Raw genomic sequence first — 19549 nt, 5'->3', positions numbered from 1 at the left:
AAGCCTTTCAAAACGGTTTATCTATGCGGAACCAAAATAGCCTTTCATAATTTTATTCCAAACCAGAAACACAAAACCAAAATCAACCATCAGTTCATCTCTTTCCAACCATGGCCCTAGGCCCAAACAATCCAACCAACAACCAATCACCACAATCCAACAGAGTCCCAGATGCAAGCACAGATAGGAAGTTCAAGCACAAACAAACAGTTATTACAAGTAGAACAGTTAGCAATTAATCACATAGGCAAACCAAGTATAATATGCACACCCAACCAATGTCACACAAATGCAGATGATGCATGCCTGTCCCTAGTGGCTGATGATATCATCTGTCGGTTATATAGCCAACCCGACACGTCCTGGTAGCTAACCATGGACAGAAACACCCCTCGCGGAGCAAGTAGGTTTGAGCTATAACCCCATTGCTACTACCCGCTCAACCCAGAGCCAGTGGAACAACCACTACTGCGGCTACTACCCAGGCGGGTGTTTAAAAACTCAACCCAAACTTGTTAACTGATTCCTTTTTGCTCAGCCCGAAATCACCGACAATTAGAACCTCGGCCCTGCTTGCTCCCTCTCGAAAGCAGAAACAGCTACAAGCGGCATAAACAAACCGAATTCTACCTCCTAAAACCATTAACATCGCAATCACTTTACTACACGGAACATAACACCAACGCAAGGCTTTCGAAAATCAAACATGCTTACCGGAACGAATAAAGAACGGCTGAACCGAACAGCGGCGGTCTACGAACCGGTTCGGTGGCAGCTTTAATCGTGACCCGCAATTACCGGAGCTTGACCCTATGATACAAAACCTCAAAATCTCTGGCCAAACATTACAGCATATTGATTTTCAAGAGCTCCGGAATGAAAATGCTTACCGTGAGAAAGGATTAAAGACTGAATCAAACTACAGAAGCTCCGGTGATGGTTCCGGCGACCACAACAGCTTCTCCGGCAGTGACAACGTAACTTATGACAGCCACTTCATTAAATACAACAGTTTCAATGACAGTTTCAGAGTAATATTGAATTGGCAGAACTAGGAGGAACCAGAAATAGGGCAAGCTCACCAAAACAGCAGCGACCAGAAATTCTGGTGGCGGTAGAGCAATTTCGGCGGCATAAACCGCAGCAACGGCGCGGATCTCCCCTCCAGTGGTGACCATGGTCCGCGGCTTCCTCTCCTTCGGCGGTAACACGACGGCGCGGCGGCAGTGCTGCCGGCCGGCGCCTTCCTTCCTCTTCCCTTCTCCCTCTTCCCGTTTTTCCTCCTAACCCTTTCTTTCTTCGTTCCATTTCTTTTTTAGCTATTGTTGTTGTGTTGCGGCTGGGTTTGGGGGGATTGAGTGGGGTTGAGAGAGAACCGGGTCGGGTAATGGGTTACCGGGTTAGGGTTTCCTCATTTTAAAAATTAGGGTTAAGGGCATTATGGTAATTTCACATAAAATTGGGAATAATATAGTAATTGAAACCCAAATTAAATCCAACACTATTTGTACATAGAAAATACTATTTGCTCATCAATTTCACAAATTATTTTCAATAAAATGCCCAAATCTAAAAGTTAGAAATAATATACTTAATTTCTTCATTTTCCAAAATAGCAGTAATAATATTTAAAATATTACTTATCTAATCCAAATCATATAAAATCCTTATTATTTCATAACTATCAACCTTATACTTTAAATATAGGAAATAATCCAATAATTATAAAATTGGATAATAATCATAACTTATCTCAAATCCAATAAATCAAAACTTGCCTTAATTATCTTTAATAAACTAATCTCTGAAATTAAGGCTATAAATAGCTATATGATTTGAGACTTGATCATAATAAGACTTTTCAAAAGTTATGGGTCTTACATTGTTGTTCCATCAACGGGGCCGTAGTTATGTTTCACCTTGTACTCGTCCAAAAAAAAGAAGATTATGATCAAAACGGGATACATTGGCCGGATCTAGCCATTATCAAATACATCATTGGCGGAAACTGGCGAAATCATGGGATAGGAAAACTGAAGCTGAACTATTCCTCTTCCTCTTGTTCTTCGTTTTCTTGTTCTTGCACTAACTTCATTTTTAACTTTCTCATAGTCGTAGATTCTAAGCTTCATTGCGAAATTATTTTGATTAAGTTTAATTTCAGATTTGAAAATTTTAGGGTTTGTGTATGTTGGGTGATGACAATGGCAGCGATTCTTAGAGAATTTTAGAAGAGGAAGAGGTAGAAGAAAAAGAAAGGGGAAAGGAAAGAGTAAAGGGTAATAAAGGCATTTTAAATAAAATTAACCTATGATTAAGGTTTTTGTTAGTTTTGTCAACCACACTTGATCTTTCATGGATACTAAGTTAATTTTAGTCTATGGTTAGTTTTGTCTACGCTCATATCTTTGATGGTCAGAAATGACAATTTACTCATATTTAATACATTATAATACTAATGGTCAATCATTAAATATTTTTAATCATTCTAATTATTATATTAATTTATATAATTCTAATTCTCAATCATTATGCAAATTGATACACACGTTGATACAAGTTGATATTAATTATTATATTAATTGTATAATACTAATTGTCAATTATTAATATTTTTTAATTATTATTTTTCAATTATTATTTTTAATCAAGCATAATTAGTGACAAATTGATACATAGATTAATGGTAACAAATTGATATTGATATTAATTAATTATTTAATTATTAAGTAGTAGTAGTAGTAGTAGTAGTAGTAGTAGTAGAAAAGGTCTAAGGAGCACTGATGGGATATTTTTGTGGAAGAAACGAATTTCTCCAAAACACCCAAATCTAACCGGCAAGTGCACCGGGTCGCATCAAGTAATAATAACTCACGGGAGTGAGGTCGATTCCACAGGGATTGAAGGATTGAGCAATTTTAGTTTAGTGGTTGATTTAGTCAAGCGAATCAAGATTTGGTTGAGAGATTTGTGATTTGCAGAATTTAAATTGCATAGAAAGTAAAGGGAATGGGTAATTGGCATGAAATTAAAGAGAACTGAAATTTAAAGTGCTAAATCTTAAAGAACAAGAAATTAAATGGCAGAAACTTAGAACGCAAGAAATGTAAATTGCAGAATATTAAAGTGCAAGAAATGTAAATGGCTTGAATTGTAAAGGGAATTGGGAATTGGATTTGTAGAAATTAAACAAGGAAACGTAGAATTGCAACAAGCAGAGAAATAGAAGAAGACTTGGATTGAATCGGATCTAAAAAAAAAAAGAATTGTAAATGAGCATGAAAACAGTAAACAGGGAGTGGGAAATGGGAAATCCGGATCTCAGGACCCAAGAGACTAGAAAACCAAGTCTAGATATCAATGCCTTCCTAGATCCAACAAGAACAATTGCAAAGGAAATGTAGTTTGCAAAGAAAGTAGATGAAAAGCAATTAACCGAAACTGAAATTCAATTAAGCAGAAAATTAAACAAGATCCCAAGGTGAGATTGAAACAGAAGTTCTTCAATTCTCCACCCAAGATCCAAGACAATTGTAATTGAAATTGAAAGCAAGAAAACTAAGAGGAAGGGAATTCAATTCTCCTTCCCCAAGACTTAGAATTTTAAAATTCACTCAATCACCAAAACTCTCCGAAAACTTTCTCTCAAAACTCAAAGGAAAAGCTCCCCTAAAAACTTAAATCCTATGCTATTTATACACTTTCTTCAAATGGTCTTCAAGCCTTCAATTGGGCCTTTGCTCTTGATGGAATTGGGTTGATAGAGGCCTTGGTTGATTGCTCTTGGAGTTTGGAGAAGAACCGAATTGAACCGGGTTGGAATCATGAAAGCTTGAGTAAAAGTTGGAGTAAAAGTTTGAGGCTAACTTTTACTCCAACTTTTCACATCAGCCACCCTCTTTTGCTGATACCAACGTTGGGGCAAAAGTTAGGGGTCTAACTTTTACTCCAACGTTGGCCTCCCCTTGCACACTCATGGCGCCAACGTTAGCCAAAAAGTTAGGGGCTAACGTTGGCGCAAACTTTTGCTCTCCAGGGTGTGTTTTTCATGCGCCAACGTTAGCCGAAAAGTTAGGGGCTAACGTTGGCGCAAACTTTTGCTCTCCAGGGTGTTGATTTGTGATGCCAAAAGTTAGCCAAAAAGTTTGAGGCTAACTTTTGCTCCAGCTTTTTGCCCAAAAGTTAGCCAAAAAGTTTGAGGCTAACTTTTGCTCCAACTTTTTGCCCAAAAGTTTGCACAAAAGTTTGAGGCTAACTTTTGGTCCAGCTTTTTGCTTCCTGGTTCATTTTCAATTAATCCAAAAGTTTGAGCTAAAGTTTGAGGCAAACTTTTGCTCAAACTTTTTGTCCTCTCTTCCTCCTAACCATTCCTTCTTGCTTCAACGTTTCTCCAAGCTTTCTTCACCTATCATTAATCAACCAAACACATCAAAGCTATGCTCAAAATCATGAGATATTCATTCTTTCATAATATGTGACAATTATAGCATAAAACCTCATGAAATTGCATTAATTCATACATGGTTGATTAAATCAAAGGAAACATAAAAATCTACCCAATTGGCTTGCTTATGGCTCAAGAAAGTGCATAATTCAATTGAAAACTAAAGAAAAAGACTAGTGAAACTAGGCTAAGATGACTTGTCATCACAACACCAAACTTAAAGCTTGCTTGTCCCCAAGCAAGAAATGATTTATTGAGAAGAAAGAATGAAATGGAAGAGGATGTTCATGCTAGTAGAGTGTTATTGGTAGTTCATGGGATTTTATGTGGATATGTACACACTCACCTCTTATTGATTCTTAAGCCTAGAAAGCCTCCTTCAAGCTTCAAGTAACATACTGCTATGACCTCTCATTATTCCTTTATCCCTGGTTATTATCTTGTTCATAAGCTTTATTTGAGTGTCATGTGTAGCAAGTTCATTTCCTTTTCTTTATACTTGACACATTATTCACTATAGACACTTGGCTCACATTCCTTCTTAGAACATTGATGCCCAACACCTCTTTGGGCTACTAAATGCCTTGTAGTTAGGTTGCTCTTGATAGTGGACTTTTAGCTGATGATCCCGGGTTAGTTAACCCAAGTCACCGAGTGTTGATGCACTCCAAAGAACTTAGTAGTCCAAGCAGATCCTAATACAAAGACACCACAGGCATATATTCTAAGGTTCAAGCTATTGGTGTCCAGCTTTGTTTCTTTTTGTTTTTCTTTTGTTCTGCCACTCTTTGGCTATTTCTTTTTCTCCCCCTTTTTTTTTTCTTTTTATTTTTCTGTCTAACCAAGGACTTTTATTTGATTGAGATTCATAGACAGTAGGCCACTTTATACTTAGAAGGAGACATCCTAGTTCTTTTATTCACTAAAGTGAGCTATTATACAATCACACACACACACCACCACTTACTTTTATTGTACTTCTATCTAACAGAGAACTATCTCACTTCACATTCAAACATTTCTTTTATTGAATTGAAAATGCAGGGGATAAAGCATGCTTTTTGTTCAGTGAAAGTAAACACACAAGCACACACATAGACTAGCTTACTTATTCTAAGAGTGATTCTACTTGTATTAGATGAACACTTTAACAAAACACAAGTCAAAACATTTTTCAATAGTAAGAGTTAAGTGTAAATACAACCTATTGGTTTGCAGTTCCTTTGTCCTTCCTTCTGTTGTGCCCTTTTGAGTTATGATGCATAGTGTCTTCAAATGGTGGTGAATTCCCTGCATAATTCTCAAAAGTTGCTTGCTTCTCAAGCCCTTAGATGACCAGTTAGCATGCATGAATTGATTGTGGCTTGTGGATTCAATTTGGTGTGGGAACACCAAACTTAATTTCTTGCCACTTTTCTGGATACAGCAGGTTAACTCTAGGCAAAATTTTGTGTCCTTGCTAAAGGTTATGAAGTTTAAGACTAAAAAAAAAAATTAAGTGGTTGAATAATCTGTTTGATTGCTTGGAACTAGCAATGTGCAGGAAGTTAAAATGTGCTTTTGAATGAGGTTTTGGTGGAACACCAAACTTGGAATCCTCCATTCTCCCTTGAGTTGTTTTTGGTGTGCAACACCAAACTTAGCTCCTTGCAATACATATTAATTATTCAACATTTTTATTGAAAAAGCTATGAAAAGAAAACTACCTCAGGTTGGGTTGCCTCCCAACAAGCGCTCTTTTATTGTCACTAGCTTGACATTGGGGCTTTCTTTTATGGTGGTTGGTGCTTGTAGTTCCTCAACTTGTCTCCCCTGACTGTGATCCTCCTCTTTGTTCTCTGGTGTTCAATTTCGGCATGTTCCAACGAGATTATGTTGCTGACAGTGTAATAGTCATCAGTCTGTTAGCTTGCTCCCAGTTGTTGATATATCAATTGCACTTTGTCACCTTTGGAAAGCCCCTCTGTTGGAATCTTCCTGTTCTTCCAACCCCTTTTTGTTTTGTTTCTGCATTTCATCCCTTTTTTTGTTGATCTTTCTTTTATGGCTGTAGACTTACCTTGGGGATTTCTCTCTTCAGTGGCTAATACTCCAATATCCTCTTGGACTTTTTTTTCCTTCTGCACAATCTTCTGCCTTGGGATATTTTTGTGAATCACCTTGTCAATTTCCATCGAGTCCCTCCTCCTATTACTAAACTGGGCTTCTGGTAATACCTTCAAAGTGACACTCTTATCATGCATCCTAAGAGTTAGTTCTCCTTGCTCTATGTCTCTGATAGCTCTAGTAGTGGCCAAGAATGTCCTTCCCAGTATAATAGAGTCGCCATCATCCCCATCTGAATCCAGAACCACAAAATCTGCAGGGTATATGAAATTGTCCACCTTGACCAGAAGGTTTTCAATCATACCCCTGGGGTATACTGTTGACTTATCTACTAGCTCTAGAGATATTTGTACTGGTTTAACTTCTATATGCAACTTTTTTACCAAGGAGGATGGTATTAAGTTGATACTTGCTCCCAGATCGCACATTACTTTAGTGATGGTTAATTCCCCAATGGTGCAAGGTAGCAAAAAGCTCCCTGGGTCCTCAAGCTTAGGAGGAAGTCCTTTTTGAATCAGGGCTCTGCATTCCTCAGTAAGCAGTATGGTTTCTTTCTCATCCCAACTTCTTTTCTTGTTGATAAGCTCCTTCAAAAACTTGGCATACAGAGGCATTTGCTCAAGTGCTTCAGCCAAGGGAATATTGATTTCTAGCTTTTTGAAAGTCTCAAGGAACTTATGAAATTGTTGGTCCTTAGTCTCTTTGTTGAACCTCTGGGGATATGGCAGTGGAGGTGTGATGCTCTTTCCTATTTGCTGCTGTCCCTGAGTTACTTCTTTTGAACAGTGTGGTTGGTTGTCCTTTTCTTTGAGTTTCTCAATGCTCTTGTTTGGCATCACAACTTGATCCTTGGTTTCATCTGCCTCTGTTTGCTCCTCATCTTCTATTGGCCTTTTGCTGCTCTCTGCTTGCTTCTTTGTAATGTCATTATTGCTCATCAATGTTTTCCCACTCCTTAATTGTATTGCCTTGCATCCTTAGGATTCGGAATTGTGTCACTCGGCAGAGAGCTTGAAGGTCTCTCAATAGAGATCTGCTTGGAGATTTGCCCCATCTGCCTCTCTAGGCTCTTTATGGAGGCTTCATGATTCTTGGTTGTCATTTCCTGGTGTTTCAACAATTTATCCATCAAGGTCTCCAAGTTAGTGAGTCTTTGAGATTTAGGTGATACTTGAGGTAGGTTATGAGATGTGGGTGGTGGATGGTAGGCATTTTGGTTGGTGGGTTGGTTATTGGATTGGTACTGGTTGGGGTTGGGGTAGTTGTTTTGAGGTTTTCTGTAGGGGTTCTGGTTAGTTTGCTGCTGGTTGTGGTTTTGGTTGCTTCTTGGGTTGTTTTGGTTTGAGTTCCTCTGCCATGGTTGTTGGTTTTGGGTGTGATTATCTCCCCATCTGAGGTTTGGGTGGTTCTTCCAGGATGGATTGTATGTATCACCATACACTTCATTTGGTCCTTGGTTGTGCATATACTGTACTTGCTCTTGTTGTTGTTCTTCTTGAGTTTCTTCATTTTGCCCCCATGTGGATGATGGTTGGCTTGTGTTAACTGCTGCAACTTGGAGGCTATCAATCCTCTTGGCCATTTGCTCAAATTGTTGTTGAATTTGCTGCTGCATCATCTTGTTTTGAGCCAAGATTGAGTCCACTCCTTCTAGCTCCATTACTCCTCTCCTTTGTGATGGTTGGCGATTTCTTTGGTGAGCAAAGAAATATTGATTGTTGACCACCATGTCAATAAGATTTTGAGCTTCTTCTGCTGTTTTCATCAGTTGCAATGATCCTCCAGCTGAGTGGTCAAGTGATTCTTGAGCCTTTAGAGTGAGTCCTTCATAGAAGTTCTGTAGTTTGTCCCACTCAGTGAACATTTCTGGTGGACATTTCCTCAGCAGAGCCTTGTATCTCTCCCATGCTTCATACAGATTTTCAGCATCCAATTGTGTGAATGTTTGTACCTCAGTTTTCAGCCTGATAACTCTTTGAGGTGGATAGAATTTGGCTAGAAATTTAGTCACCAAATCATCCCAGCTAGTGATGCTTCCTTGAGGAAAAGTTTCAAGCCATTGTGCAGCCTTGTCCCTTAATGAGAACGGGAACAGCAGAAGCTTGTAGGTCTCAGGATTCACGCCATTGGACTTGACAGTGTCACAAATCCTTAAGAAGGTAGATAGATGTTGATTTGGATCCTCCAATGGTCCTCCCCCAAACGAGCAGTTGTTTTGGACCAATGTAATGAGTTGTGGCTTCAATTCAAAGTTATTTGCATTGACATTAGGGGTGAGAATGCTGCTTCCACAATGTCTAGCATTTGCAAAGGTATAGGAGGCCAAAACTCTCCTCTGGGGTGGGTTGTTGTTGTTATTGTCTGCTCCACCAGGTGGATTGGTTGAATGTTCCTCCATATCTTGGAATTCTTCTTCTGATTCCTCTTCTCCAACAATATTTTTCGCTCTTTCAGCTCTTCTTAACCTCCTGAGAGTTCTTTCATCTTGTTCATGAAAGATGGGTGTGGTTCTTTTTGTACCTGACATACAAGCAGAACATAAGAAACACACAAACCAGTGACACTTCAATCTACTGCTAGAATGAAGTTTTAGTTAGCTTAAGCAAAAATTCAAACAGTTAGTGGGTTAATTGAAAATTAGAGAACAGAAAAGAAAAAGTGCTTGATCTAGATCTCCACTTCACTTAATCATTATCAATCTAATCAATCCCCGGCAACGGCGCCAAAAACTTGATGGGATATTTTTGTGGAAGAAATGAATTTCTCCAAAACACCCAAATCTAACCAACAAGTGCACCGGGTCGCATCAAGTAATAATAACTCACGGGAGTGAGGTCGATCCCACAGGGATTGAAGGATTGAGCAATTTTAGTTTAGTGGTTGATTTAGTCAAGCGAATCAAGATTTGGTTGAGAGATTTGTGATTTGCAGAATTTAAATTGCATAGAAAGTAAAGGGAATGGGTAATTGGCATGAAATTAAAGAGAACTGAAATTTAAAGTGCTGAATCTTAAAGAACAAGAAATTAAATGGCAGAAACTTAGAACGCAAGAAATGTAAATTGCAGAATCTTAAAGTGCAAGAAATGTAAATGGCTTGAATTGTAAAGGGAATTGGGAATTGGATTTGCAGAAATTAAACAAGGAAATGTAGAATTGCAACAAGCAGAGAAATAGAAGAAGACTTGGATTGAACCGGATCTAAAAAAATAGAATTGTAAATGAGCATGAAAACAGTAAACAGGGAGTGGGAAATGGGAAATTCGGATCTCAGGACCCAAGAGACTAGAAAACCAAGTCTAGATCTCAATGCCTTCCTAGATCCAACAAGAACAATTGCAAAGGAAATGTAGTTTGCAAAGAAAGTAGATGAAAAGCAATTAACCGAAACTGAAATTCAATTAAGCAGAAAATTAAACAAGATCCCAAGGTGAGATTGAAACAGAAGTTCTTCAATTCTCCACCCAAGATCCAAGACAATTGTAATTGAAATTGAAAGCAAGAAAACTAAGAGGAAGGGAATTCAATTCTCCTTCCCCAAGACTTAGAATTTTAAAATTCACTCAATTACCAAAACTCTCCGAAAGCTTTCTCTCAAAACTCAAAGGAAAAGCTCCCCTAAAAACTTAAATCCTATGCTATTTATACACTTTCTTCAAATGGTCTTCAAGCCTTCAATTGGGCCTTTGCTCTTGATGGAATTGGGTTGATAGAGGCCTTGGTTGATTGCTCTTGGAGTTTGGAGAAGAACCGAACTGAACCGGGTTGGAATCATGAAAGCTTGAGTAAAAGTTGGAGTAAAAGTTTGAGGCTAACTTTTATTCCAACTTTTCACATCAGCCACCCTCTTTTGCTGATACCAACGTTGGGGCAAAAGTTAGGGGTCTAACTTTTGCTCCAACGTTGGCCTCCCCTTGCACACTCATGGCGCCAACGTTAGCCAAAAAGTTAGGGGCTAATGTTGGCGCAAACTTTTGCTCTCCAGGGTGTGTTTTTCATGCGCCAACGTTAGCCAAAAAGTTAGGGGCTAACATTGGCGCAAACTTTTGCTCTCCAAGGTGTTGATTTGTGATGCCAAAAGTTAGCCAAAAAGTTTGAGGCTAACTTTTGCTCCAACTTTTTGCCCAAAAGTTTGCACAAAAGTTTGAGGCTAACTTTTGGTCCAGCTTTTTGCTTCCTGGTTCATTTTCAATTAATCCAAAAGTTTGAGCTAAAGTTTGAGGCAAACTTTTGCTCAAACTTTTTGTCCTCTCTTCCTCCTAACCATTCCTTCTTGCTTCAACCTTTCTCCAAGCTTTCTTCACCTATCATTAATCAACCAAACACATCAAAGCTATGCTCAAAATCATGAGATATTCATTCTTTCATAATATGTGACAATTATAGCATAAAACCTCATGAAATTACATTAATTCATACATGGTTGATTAAATCAAAGGAAACATGAAAATCTACCCAATTGGCTTGCTTATGGCTCAAGAAAGTGCATAATTCAATTGAAAACTAAAGAAAAAGACTAGTGAAACTAGGCTAAGATGACTTGTCATCAAGCACACATGTTATATTTTAAAAAAGCAAAACATATTTTTAAATGGATTAAGATATCAATAATTAAAAATAAAAAAATAAACATAATTCTATAATTCTAATTGCCATAAATATGATATTAACGTTGATCCTGTGTTCGCGGTACAGTTTGGTTCGGTTTTTTAATGAAAAGTCATCTGATCCAATGTTATATTAATACTACGGTTCGGTTTGGTTCCATTTTTTTATTAAGTCCATCCGAACCAAACCAAACCAATTAAATTCGGTTTGGTTCGGTTCGGTTTGTTCGATTTTTAAATTGTTTTGAAAACCTTTCCTATTCTAATCATCAAATCATATCTAGGGTACTAAAATAATTAACAATTTTGCAAAATGAGTAGATGCAAATGGAACAATGATCAACTTATAAATCACTAACAAATTAGCAGAAGTACAACAAATTAAAATTATTAGTAATTTTGTTACAAAAACAGCAGAAGCAGATAGAACAATCATCAACCTGAACTGAATCAAGAAAATCAAGAAATACAACCAAATTAATTCCAAAAATTTTGCAAAAATGGTGCAACACAAGTAAACCCAAGAATTACATAAAATTGTTTCAAATAGATTATATGCAACAGAGGTTATGAAAAAGTATAAAATAAATGGTCGGAATGATATAATGGTGAATCTTTTACACCTTCTCATCAATCTTAGGCCATCCTTGTTCAATTTCAGGAGCTTTTCATCAATCATATAATGGTGAATAGCTTCGTGAAAGTCAGCCCATTTTTAACTACTCTGAACACAACAAAACAGAAACCGCCATCACATCATCAACACATCCGATCCAAATTTAATTTTTTTATGTTAAAAAAATGAAATACGCAGATGAAATGGATCATCATAACACCATAAGCAATTGACGAATGCAATTCCAAAATTGGTCGATAAATATAGTCTATTACATTCACTGTCAGCAGAAGTAATCATGTTCAAGGCACGGTCAAGAAATGCACAATAATATTAGAAATGATCGATAAATATAGTCTATTAAAGTGATGTTTATAGACATACCATATGTCGATCGCCTGCTGGACTAATTCATGGTTCCCACATTGGGTATATACCTTAGCTCTTCCAAAGTCTTCCTCTAAACTAAAAAGTTCAGAATCAACCCTAAACCAGAATTTCTCTAAATCAAAACAGAACAAAAATTTCAAAATTAAAAAACTAAATCAGAATCAACAACTCAACCATAGAATCAAGAACAAGCGAATCACAAATAAATTAAACAATGATCAAGAGCAGAAACACAACAACAAATAAAGAGCAACAAATAATAATAAAAATAATATAGCAATAGTACAAAATCAAGAGCAGAAACACAACAACAAATAAAATAAAAATAGAACAACAAATAAAATGAACAATGATCAGTGAACCAGCAATCAGAACAATGAATCAATAACAAGTAAAGCAATGATGAAATTAGTTTAGAGACTGAAGAGCGGTATGATAAATATTTAAATAATTACATACCTAACTCGGAGGCTCGGGCTCCATGTCTCGGTGGTTCTGTGCTGGGTTGTAACGACCCAATTTTCAATATGTCTAGATCATACCGAAAACTGAGCGCTACCAATTTGCCTTTCTAATTATTATCTATTATTTATCATATGAGCCTGATTCGTTGTTAAAAGCGTAGTTAATTTGCGAGGTGTATTATTTTTTTTTTTTGAAAACGTTTGGATTAATAGACAGAATCATTTATAATCAATTCACAAGTAATAACGGATAAAATAGTTATAACCAACAACACAAAAATACATCACAAGTAGTTGACAACATTCGGTGATTCAGCCTTTATTAGCATATAGACTGTTAGTTAGAACACCCCTAGATATAGCTAGATAATAACTATATACATATACATACATACAACATCCCAGGTCCTGACCTGTTCAAGAGGTCCCTAAGCTGGCACCTAGGCTAGCCTATACCCTATACTCACCTAGTCCCTCTAAACTACTAAAGCGAGGGAAAGTACGTTCTAGGTCTTCAAAACTCAAGTCAAGTGGAACGTCATCAAAAGATAGAACATCATCTGCTACTCCTCTGCACGATCAGACTTTTCCACAGGACGTCTCTCTGGTACCTCATGAAGTAGCCACACAATAGGAATCTCGTACACAGGATTTAGGTTAAAGTGCGCATACGAACGGGGTGCAGACGTTGGCTGGTCTCACAGTATTTATATATAATCAGAGAACGATATTCACCCTAGACTCAGAAGACTATCTAGAGTAGAAACCTCTTCTTGCGAACGGTCATCAGCGAACTATGGTAAGGTACTCTTACTTCCATCTGAAGGGGGAAGGGAGAGAGAAGGGGTAAGAATTGGGGAGTTCTTAGTAGGGTCAGGGTTATTAGTTACGTTCATTTATTTGGGGTCGATTAGTAGATGAATAACATAATATAGCGAAGCAGTATACAGAAGGTAAAGATAGAAAGAGAAAGTAGAGACAACAGAAAGCAGAACACAAACAAAAGAATACAAGAAAATAAAACACAGAAATAGCATACACGCAGACAAACATAAAGAAGTAGATCACACACAGAAAGGAATGCAACAGAGAGTGATGCACAGACAAGAATGATGCATGTCTAGCCCTAGAGCAGGCCATGAGCTCATGTGTCGGTTAGCACCTGCATTCCCGACATTTATCCGGTCACGAGTTCACGATTTTCCGGATACGATTTTTCGTTCAAATAAATGCGCATATAATTATTAGCAGCTCTATTGAAACAGTCTCTGCTTTCTACTCGCAGGAAATATACTCTTGGGAACGGAAAATTACTCTTGGGTTGCCTTAGGGCAACAGATAAATAAACAAACATCTCTTGGGTTGCATTAAGCAACAAATATATAATATCTCTTGGGTTGCATTAAGCAACAAATATATATAATATCTCTTTATTATATTACTCTTCTCTTTATATCTCTTTACTCTGTTCTGGTTTCTCTTTTCTCTGTATCTCTTTACTCTGTTTTAATTACTCTATTCTCTGTATCTCTTTTCTCTTCTCTGATTACTCTTTTTCTCTTTATCTCTTTACTTTACTCTTATTACTCTGTTTTCTGTGATTCTCTACTCTGCTCTAATTTCTCCGCTTAACGTATGTATTTAAAGTTTATGTAAATTTCGGTATGAATAGTTCGCCTGTCCCAAGTATAGGTTCATTAAGTCTATACTGAAACAGTTTAACTTTTCATATAATACCTAACCCTAGTCGCAACTCAAGGACTAACTATGTTGCCCTAGTTCGTTCACTAATTTCTGTCTGTTTTTCTGTTATTAAAACCTTACAGACTTTTCTTTAGTTTTTATCTTTTCTTCAACTTCTTATCTTTCTTTTATCTTTGCCTCACTAATATGTTCTTACCACTCCCTAAGTGTTTTATGAAGGTAGTTATGAGATTCTGCGCTTAAAGTTGTCTTTCTAAAGCTTTTACAGAAAACTGCCTTTTTCGCATTATTTTATTATTTTTATTAAAATATTATTTTTAATTAAATATTATTATTTAATATTTTATTATTATTTATTATTTTATTATTAAATTTTCAAAAATTAACTTTACTTTAACCTTTAACCTTTAAAATTCACTTTTTACCACCCTAACTTCCAGAAATTACCATATAACCCCTTAAACACCAAAAATTTTACTCCCTTACCCTTTCTAAGATCTAAAAGGTGTTCTTCAATGTTCTTCACCATACTCAAAGTGTTCTTCATGTTCTTCATAAATTCTTCAGATTCTTTCTCTGTTTTTACCCGTTTTTTAGTCTTTTCAGCAACAGATTTTTACCATAATTCAAAATAAAATTGCAGCCACTAAAACCCCATCTTTTCTACATGATTTCAATACCAATTGAACCTCAATTTAAGCTTAGGTTTTCGTTTTTCCAGCTGCCCAAGAACATGAACTTTAAAGCTTGAATTTCATCAAATTTCATCAAATTTTCACTAAAATTTCAACAAGAATTACTCATACAAACAATCAATTTCAAGCACAGCCAAGCCATATCATAATCACACAACTCAAACACAATCAATCAAGATTAAATTCGTCAATCCCTACCTGGTTTTGCTGCTCCTAATTCGGTTAAACTTTCAGGTGGTCCTTAAGCACTTTTTCCTCCTAAATCACATCAAGAACAACTTTAAATCCAAAAACTCTCAACTGACCAAATCTCACTCAGTATGTTAGGAAGAGATATATCACCTTAGACTTGCTGGAAATTCACGTTTCTTGGCCCTCAAGTCAAGTTAAGCATGATTCCTAAGGAAGAACATCAAGAAAACACATGTTTTGCATGGTTTTCCTTGAAAACCGAATTGAAATGGGAGGGAGACAGCCATCTCACCTTATTTCCATCCTTGATAAGTTACATGGTTATGTAGAGGAAGAAGAGAGAATCATTTTGGTGAAATCAGAGTTTTGATTTGAGTTTTAGTTCAGAAGAAATCAAGCTTTAAAGATTAAGTGTTCATGAAAGTTTCTCTCTTTTCTCTCTTGTTATTTTCGGCCAAAATGATGAAATGAGACAGCCTTGGAGGTCTTGGGGGTGTAAGGTGAGTTGTGATTGGTTGGCTTGGAGGTGGATTAAAATAATATTAAAATATCTCTGGTGTACAACTACTAAAACTAGGTGTATCGGAACACTCGTAAAAATATCTCTAAAATTTATTTTCTGAGCTACTAGCATAAATGACACTAGTAACATATTTATTATGAGAATAGTACATGTATAATGAGGCCTTAGAATTGCTAAATTCATCAGAGAGTGTTGGTGCTAAGCTGCACCAGTAAACCGTAAACCTGGTTAAACCGATTTTCTGTTTTTAACTAAAACTGACCAGGTAACCTTATAATATTATTCAAGAAGCTTCTAATATTAATATAATGATAATATCATCCTATTATCTCTCTTCTCTCATAAATTGAGTCCGGTTCATCAAACTGAGACTATTTACAAAAAACCAAATCAAAACTTCTAACCGATACGGTTCAAAAACCAGGTTCTTCGTGACCGCGTTATCGAGCTTGTCTCGGAAAAGGTTCTAACTTAAAGATGACATAATGACAATGAGGATTGAGATACTTGATGATATATCAAAGGTTTTCCCCTTATTGATCTTCCGGAGAAATCCGTACTTTCAGAAAAGATTTCGTGTTCTCGAAAACCGGGGTTGTTACATGGGTAGCTCGGTGCTATGGGTGGCAAGAAACGGTGCTGGGGGTGGCACTGGTGTGTGTCGACGACCACGACTCCACGAGGGTGGTGCTGGCTAGGGATCGGTGGTGGTGTTCGCGAGGAGGAAAGGTTCGGTGGCTGATGAGCGGATATTTTATACGCTTTTTGGGGATAATTTCATATAGTTTTGAGTATGTTTTAGTTAGTTGTTAGTCTATTTCTATTAGTTTTTAGGAAAAATTCATATTTCTGGACTTTACTATGAGTTGTGTGTTTTTCTATAATTTCAGGTATTTTTCTGGCTGAAATTGAAGGAGCTGAGCAAAAATCTGATTCAGGCTGAAAAAGGACTGCTGATGTTGTTGGATTCTGACCTCCCTGCACTCAAAGTAGATTTTCTGGAGCTACAGAACTCGAAATGGCATGCTTCCAATTGCATTGGAAAGTAGACATCCAGGGCTTTCCAGAAATATATAATAGTCCATACTTTGCACAAGGATAGACGACGTAAACTGGCGTTCAACACCAGTTCTCTGCCCAATTCTGGCGTCCAGCGCCAGAAAAGGATCAAAATCTGGAGTTGAACGCCCAAACTGGCACAAAAACTGGCGTTCAACTCCACAAATGGCCTCTGCACGTGACTCACTTAAATCTCAGCCCCAGCACACACCAAGTGGGCCCCAGAAGTGGATCTCTGCATCATCCATCATAGTCCACTCATATTTTGTAACCCTAGGCTACTAGTTTAGTATTTAAACAACTTTTAGAGACTTATTTTGGATCTCATAACATTTTCAGATCTAAACTTTGTATTCTCTGACGGCATGAGTCTCTAAACCCCATTGTTGGGGGTGAGGAGCTCTGCTGTGTCTCGATGAATTAATGCAAGTATTTCTGTTTTCCATTCAAACACGCTTGTTCCTATCTAAGATGTTCATTCGCGCTTAACTGTGATGGAGGTGATGAGCTGTGACACTCATCACCTTCCTCAAATCATGAACGTGTGCCTGACAACAACCTCCGTTCTATATACGATTGAATGAGTATCTCTTAGATTCCTTAATCAGAATCTCCGTGGTATAAGCTAGAACTGATGGCAGCATTCATGAGGATCCGGAAAGTCTAAACCTTGTCTGTGGTATTCCGAGTAGGATTCAAGGATTGAATGACTGTGACGAGCTTCAAACTCTTGAAGGCTGGGCGTTAGTGACAGACGCAAAAGGATAGTAAATCCTATTCCAACCGGATCGAGAACCAATCGGTGATTAGCCGTGCTGTGACAGAGCGCGTGAGCGTAGTTTTCACTGGGAGGACGGAAGGTAGCCATTGACAACGGTGATCCACCAACACACAGCTTGCCATAGGAGGGCGTGCGTGCGTGAATCAGAAGATAGAGGAAAGTAGAGATTCAGAAGACAAAGCATCTCCAAAACTCCAACATATTCTCCATTACTGCACAACAAGTAATCTTTAATTTATGTTCTCTTGGTTATTCACAATTCAACTGATAAACATAATTGACTTCCTGACTAAGATTTACAAGATAACCATAGATTGCTTCAAACCAACAATCTCCGTGGGATTCGACCCTTACTCACGTGAGGTATTACTTGGACGACCCAGTGCACTTGCTGGTTAGTGGTACGTGTTGTGAAAAGTGTGATTCACAATTCGTGCACCAAGTTTTTGGCGCCGTTGCCGGGGATTGTTCGTGTTTGGACAACTAACGGTTTATTTTGTTGCTTAGATTAGGAAAAATTTTCTCTTTTTGGTTTAGAGTCTTTTATTATTTATCCCTTATTAAAACACTTTAAATTTATAGCTCAGTTAACTAGAACGTGGTGTTTATGTTCATGGTAATTGGCTATCATATTTTTTAAAACCTTTTTCAAAAATAATTTTTCTGTTAAATCCTGTGCCAAACTTTAAGTTTGGTGTTTTCAAAAATAATCTTTCTTAAAATTTTCGAAAATTTTCATAACTCATTTGGCTAGAGCGTTAATCTGTGTTCTTGGTAATTGGGTTAGAGTCTTTTATATTCTTTTCAAAACCTTCTTTTTCATAAATAATATTTTTTCTATTAAATCTTGTGCCAAACCTTAAGTTTGGTGTTTTCTTGTTGATTTCCCTTTGGTTTTCGAAAATTCTGGTTTGGTTTTCTAAAAATTTTAAGTTTGGTGTTCTTTCTTCATGTTCTTGTGTTCTTGTGAATCTTCAAAGTGTTCTTGAGTTCTCCTTGTGTCTTGATCTTAAAATTTTTAAGTTTGGTGTTCCTTGGTGTTTTCCCTCCAAAATTTTCAAAAACAAGGAGCATTAGATCTAAAAAGTTTAAATCTTGTACTATCTTATTGTTTTTCTCTCTCCTCACTAAATTCAAAAATATCTTTTCAAAATATCTTTTCTAACTTCCTAACTTCTGATCTTTTCAAAATTTGTTTCAACTAACCAACTAACTTTTTGTTTGTTTCTTAACTTTTTCAAAACCACCTAACTAACTCTTTCTCTCTAATTTTCGAAAATATCGTCCCTCTTTTTCAAAAATTTCTTTTTTTAACTAATTAATTCTTATTTTCTTTTACGAAAAAAAAAATTTAATTTCAAAATTCAAATTCTTTTTAGTTATTTTATTTTATTTAAGTATTTACTTCTTATAAAATAAAATAAATAAAAAGATAAATCAGTCCAAGTTATATCCATATATCCATCATGGACATAAGTGGAAATGAACAGTCCAGGAGGACTCTGGGGTCATATTCTAACCCCTCTACTGCTTCATATGGGAGTAGCATATGCATACCCTCCATTGGAGTTAGTAGCTTTGAGTTGAATCCTCAGCTCATTATCATGGTGCAACAAAGTTGCCAGTATTCCGGTCTTCCACAGGAGGAACCTACAGAGTTTCTGGCACAATTTTTACAAATTGCTGACACAGTACATGATAAGGAAATAGATCAGGATGTCTACAGACTATTACTGTTTCCATTTGCTGTAAAAGATCAAGCTAAGAGGTGGTTAAATAACCAACCTAAGGCCAGCATAAGAACATGGAAACAGCTGACAGAAAAATTCCTGAATCAGTATTTTCCTCCAAAAAGGATGACACAGCTAAGGCTGGACATCCAAGGCTTTAAACAAGGAGATAATGAATCTCTTTATGATGCCTGGGAGAGATACAGAGAGATGCTACGAAAATGCCCCTCTGAAATGTT

The 19549-nt window shown here is 36.9% G+C and overlaps 1 protein-coding gene across 1 annotated transcript; it reads right to left on the bottom strand.

The window, feature by feature from the left end:
* Positions 1–493: 493 nt before the first annotated feature.
* On the bottom strand, positions 494–1178 carry LOC110263750 (uncharacterized). Its single transcript, XM_088490670.1, has 4 exons — positions 1083–1178; positions 891–981; positions 715–810; positions 494–633 (listed from the first exon to the last, which is right to left on the bottom strand). The coding sequence occupies exons 1-4, from the start codon at positions 1176–1178 to the stop codon at positions 494–496; spliced, it is 423 nt and encodes a 140-aa protein (XP_088346796.1).
* Between the last annotated feature and the right edge of the window lie 18371 nt (positions 1179–19549).

Source organism: Arachis ipaensis, chromosome B6 (assembly GCF_059453495.1).
Source record: "Arachis ipaensis isolate K30076 ecotype BB chromosome B6, ASM5945349v1, whole genome shotgun sequence".
NCBI classification, from domain to species: Eukaryota; Viridiplantae; Streptophyta; class Magnoliopsida; order Fabales; family Fabaceae; genus Arachis; species Arachis ipaensis.
This window is presented reverse-complemented; position numbering and strand designations above follow the sequence as displayed.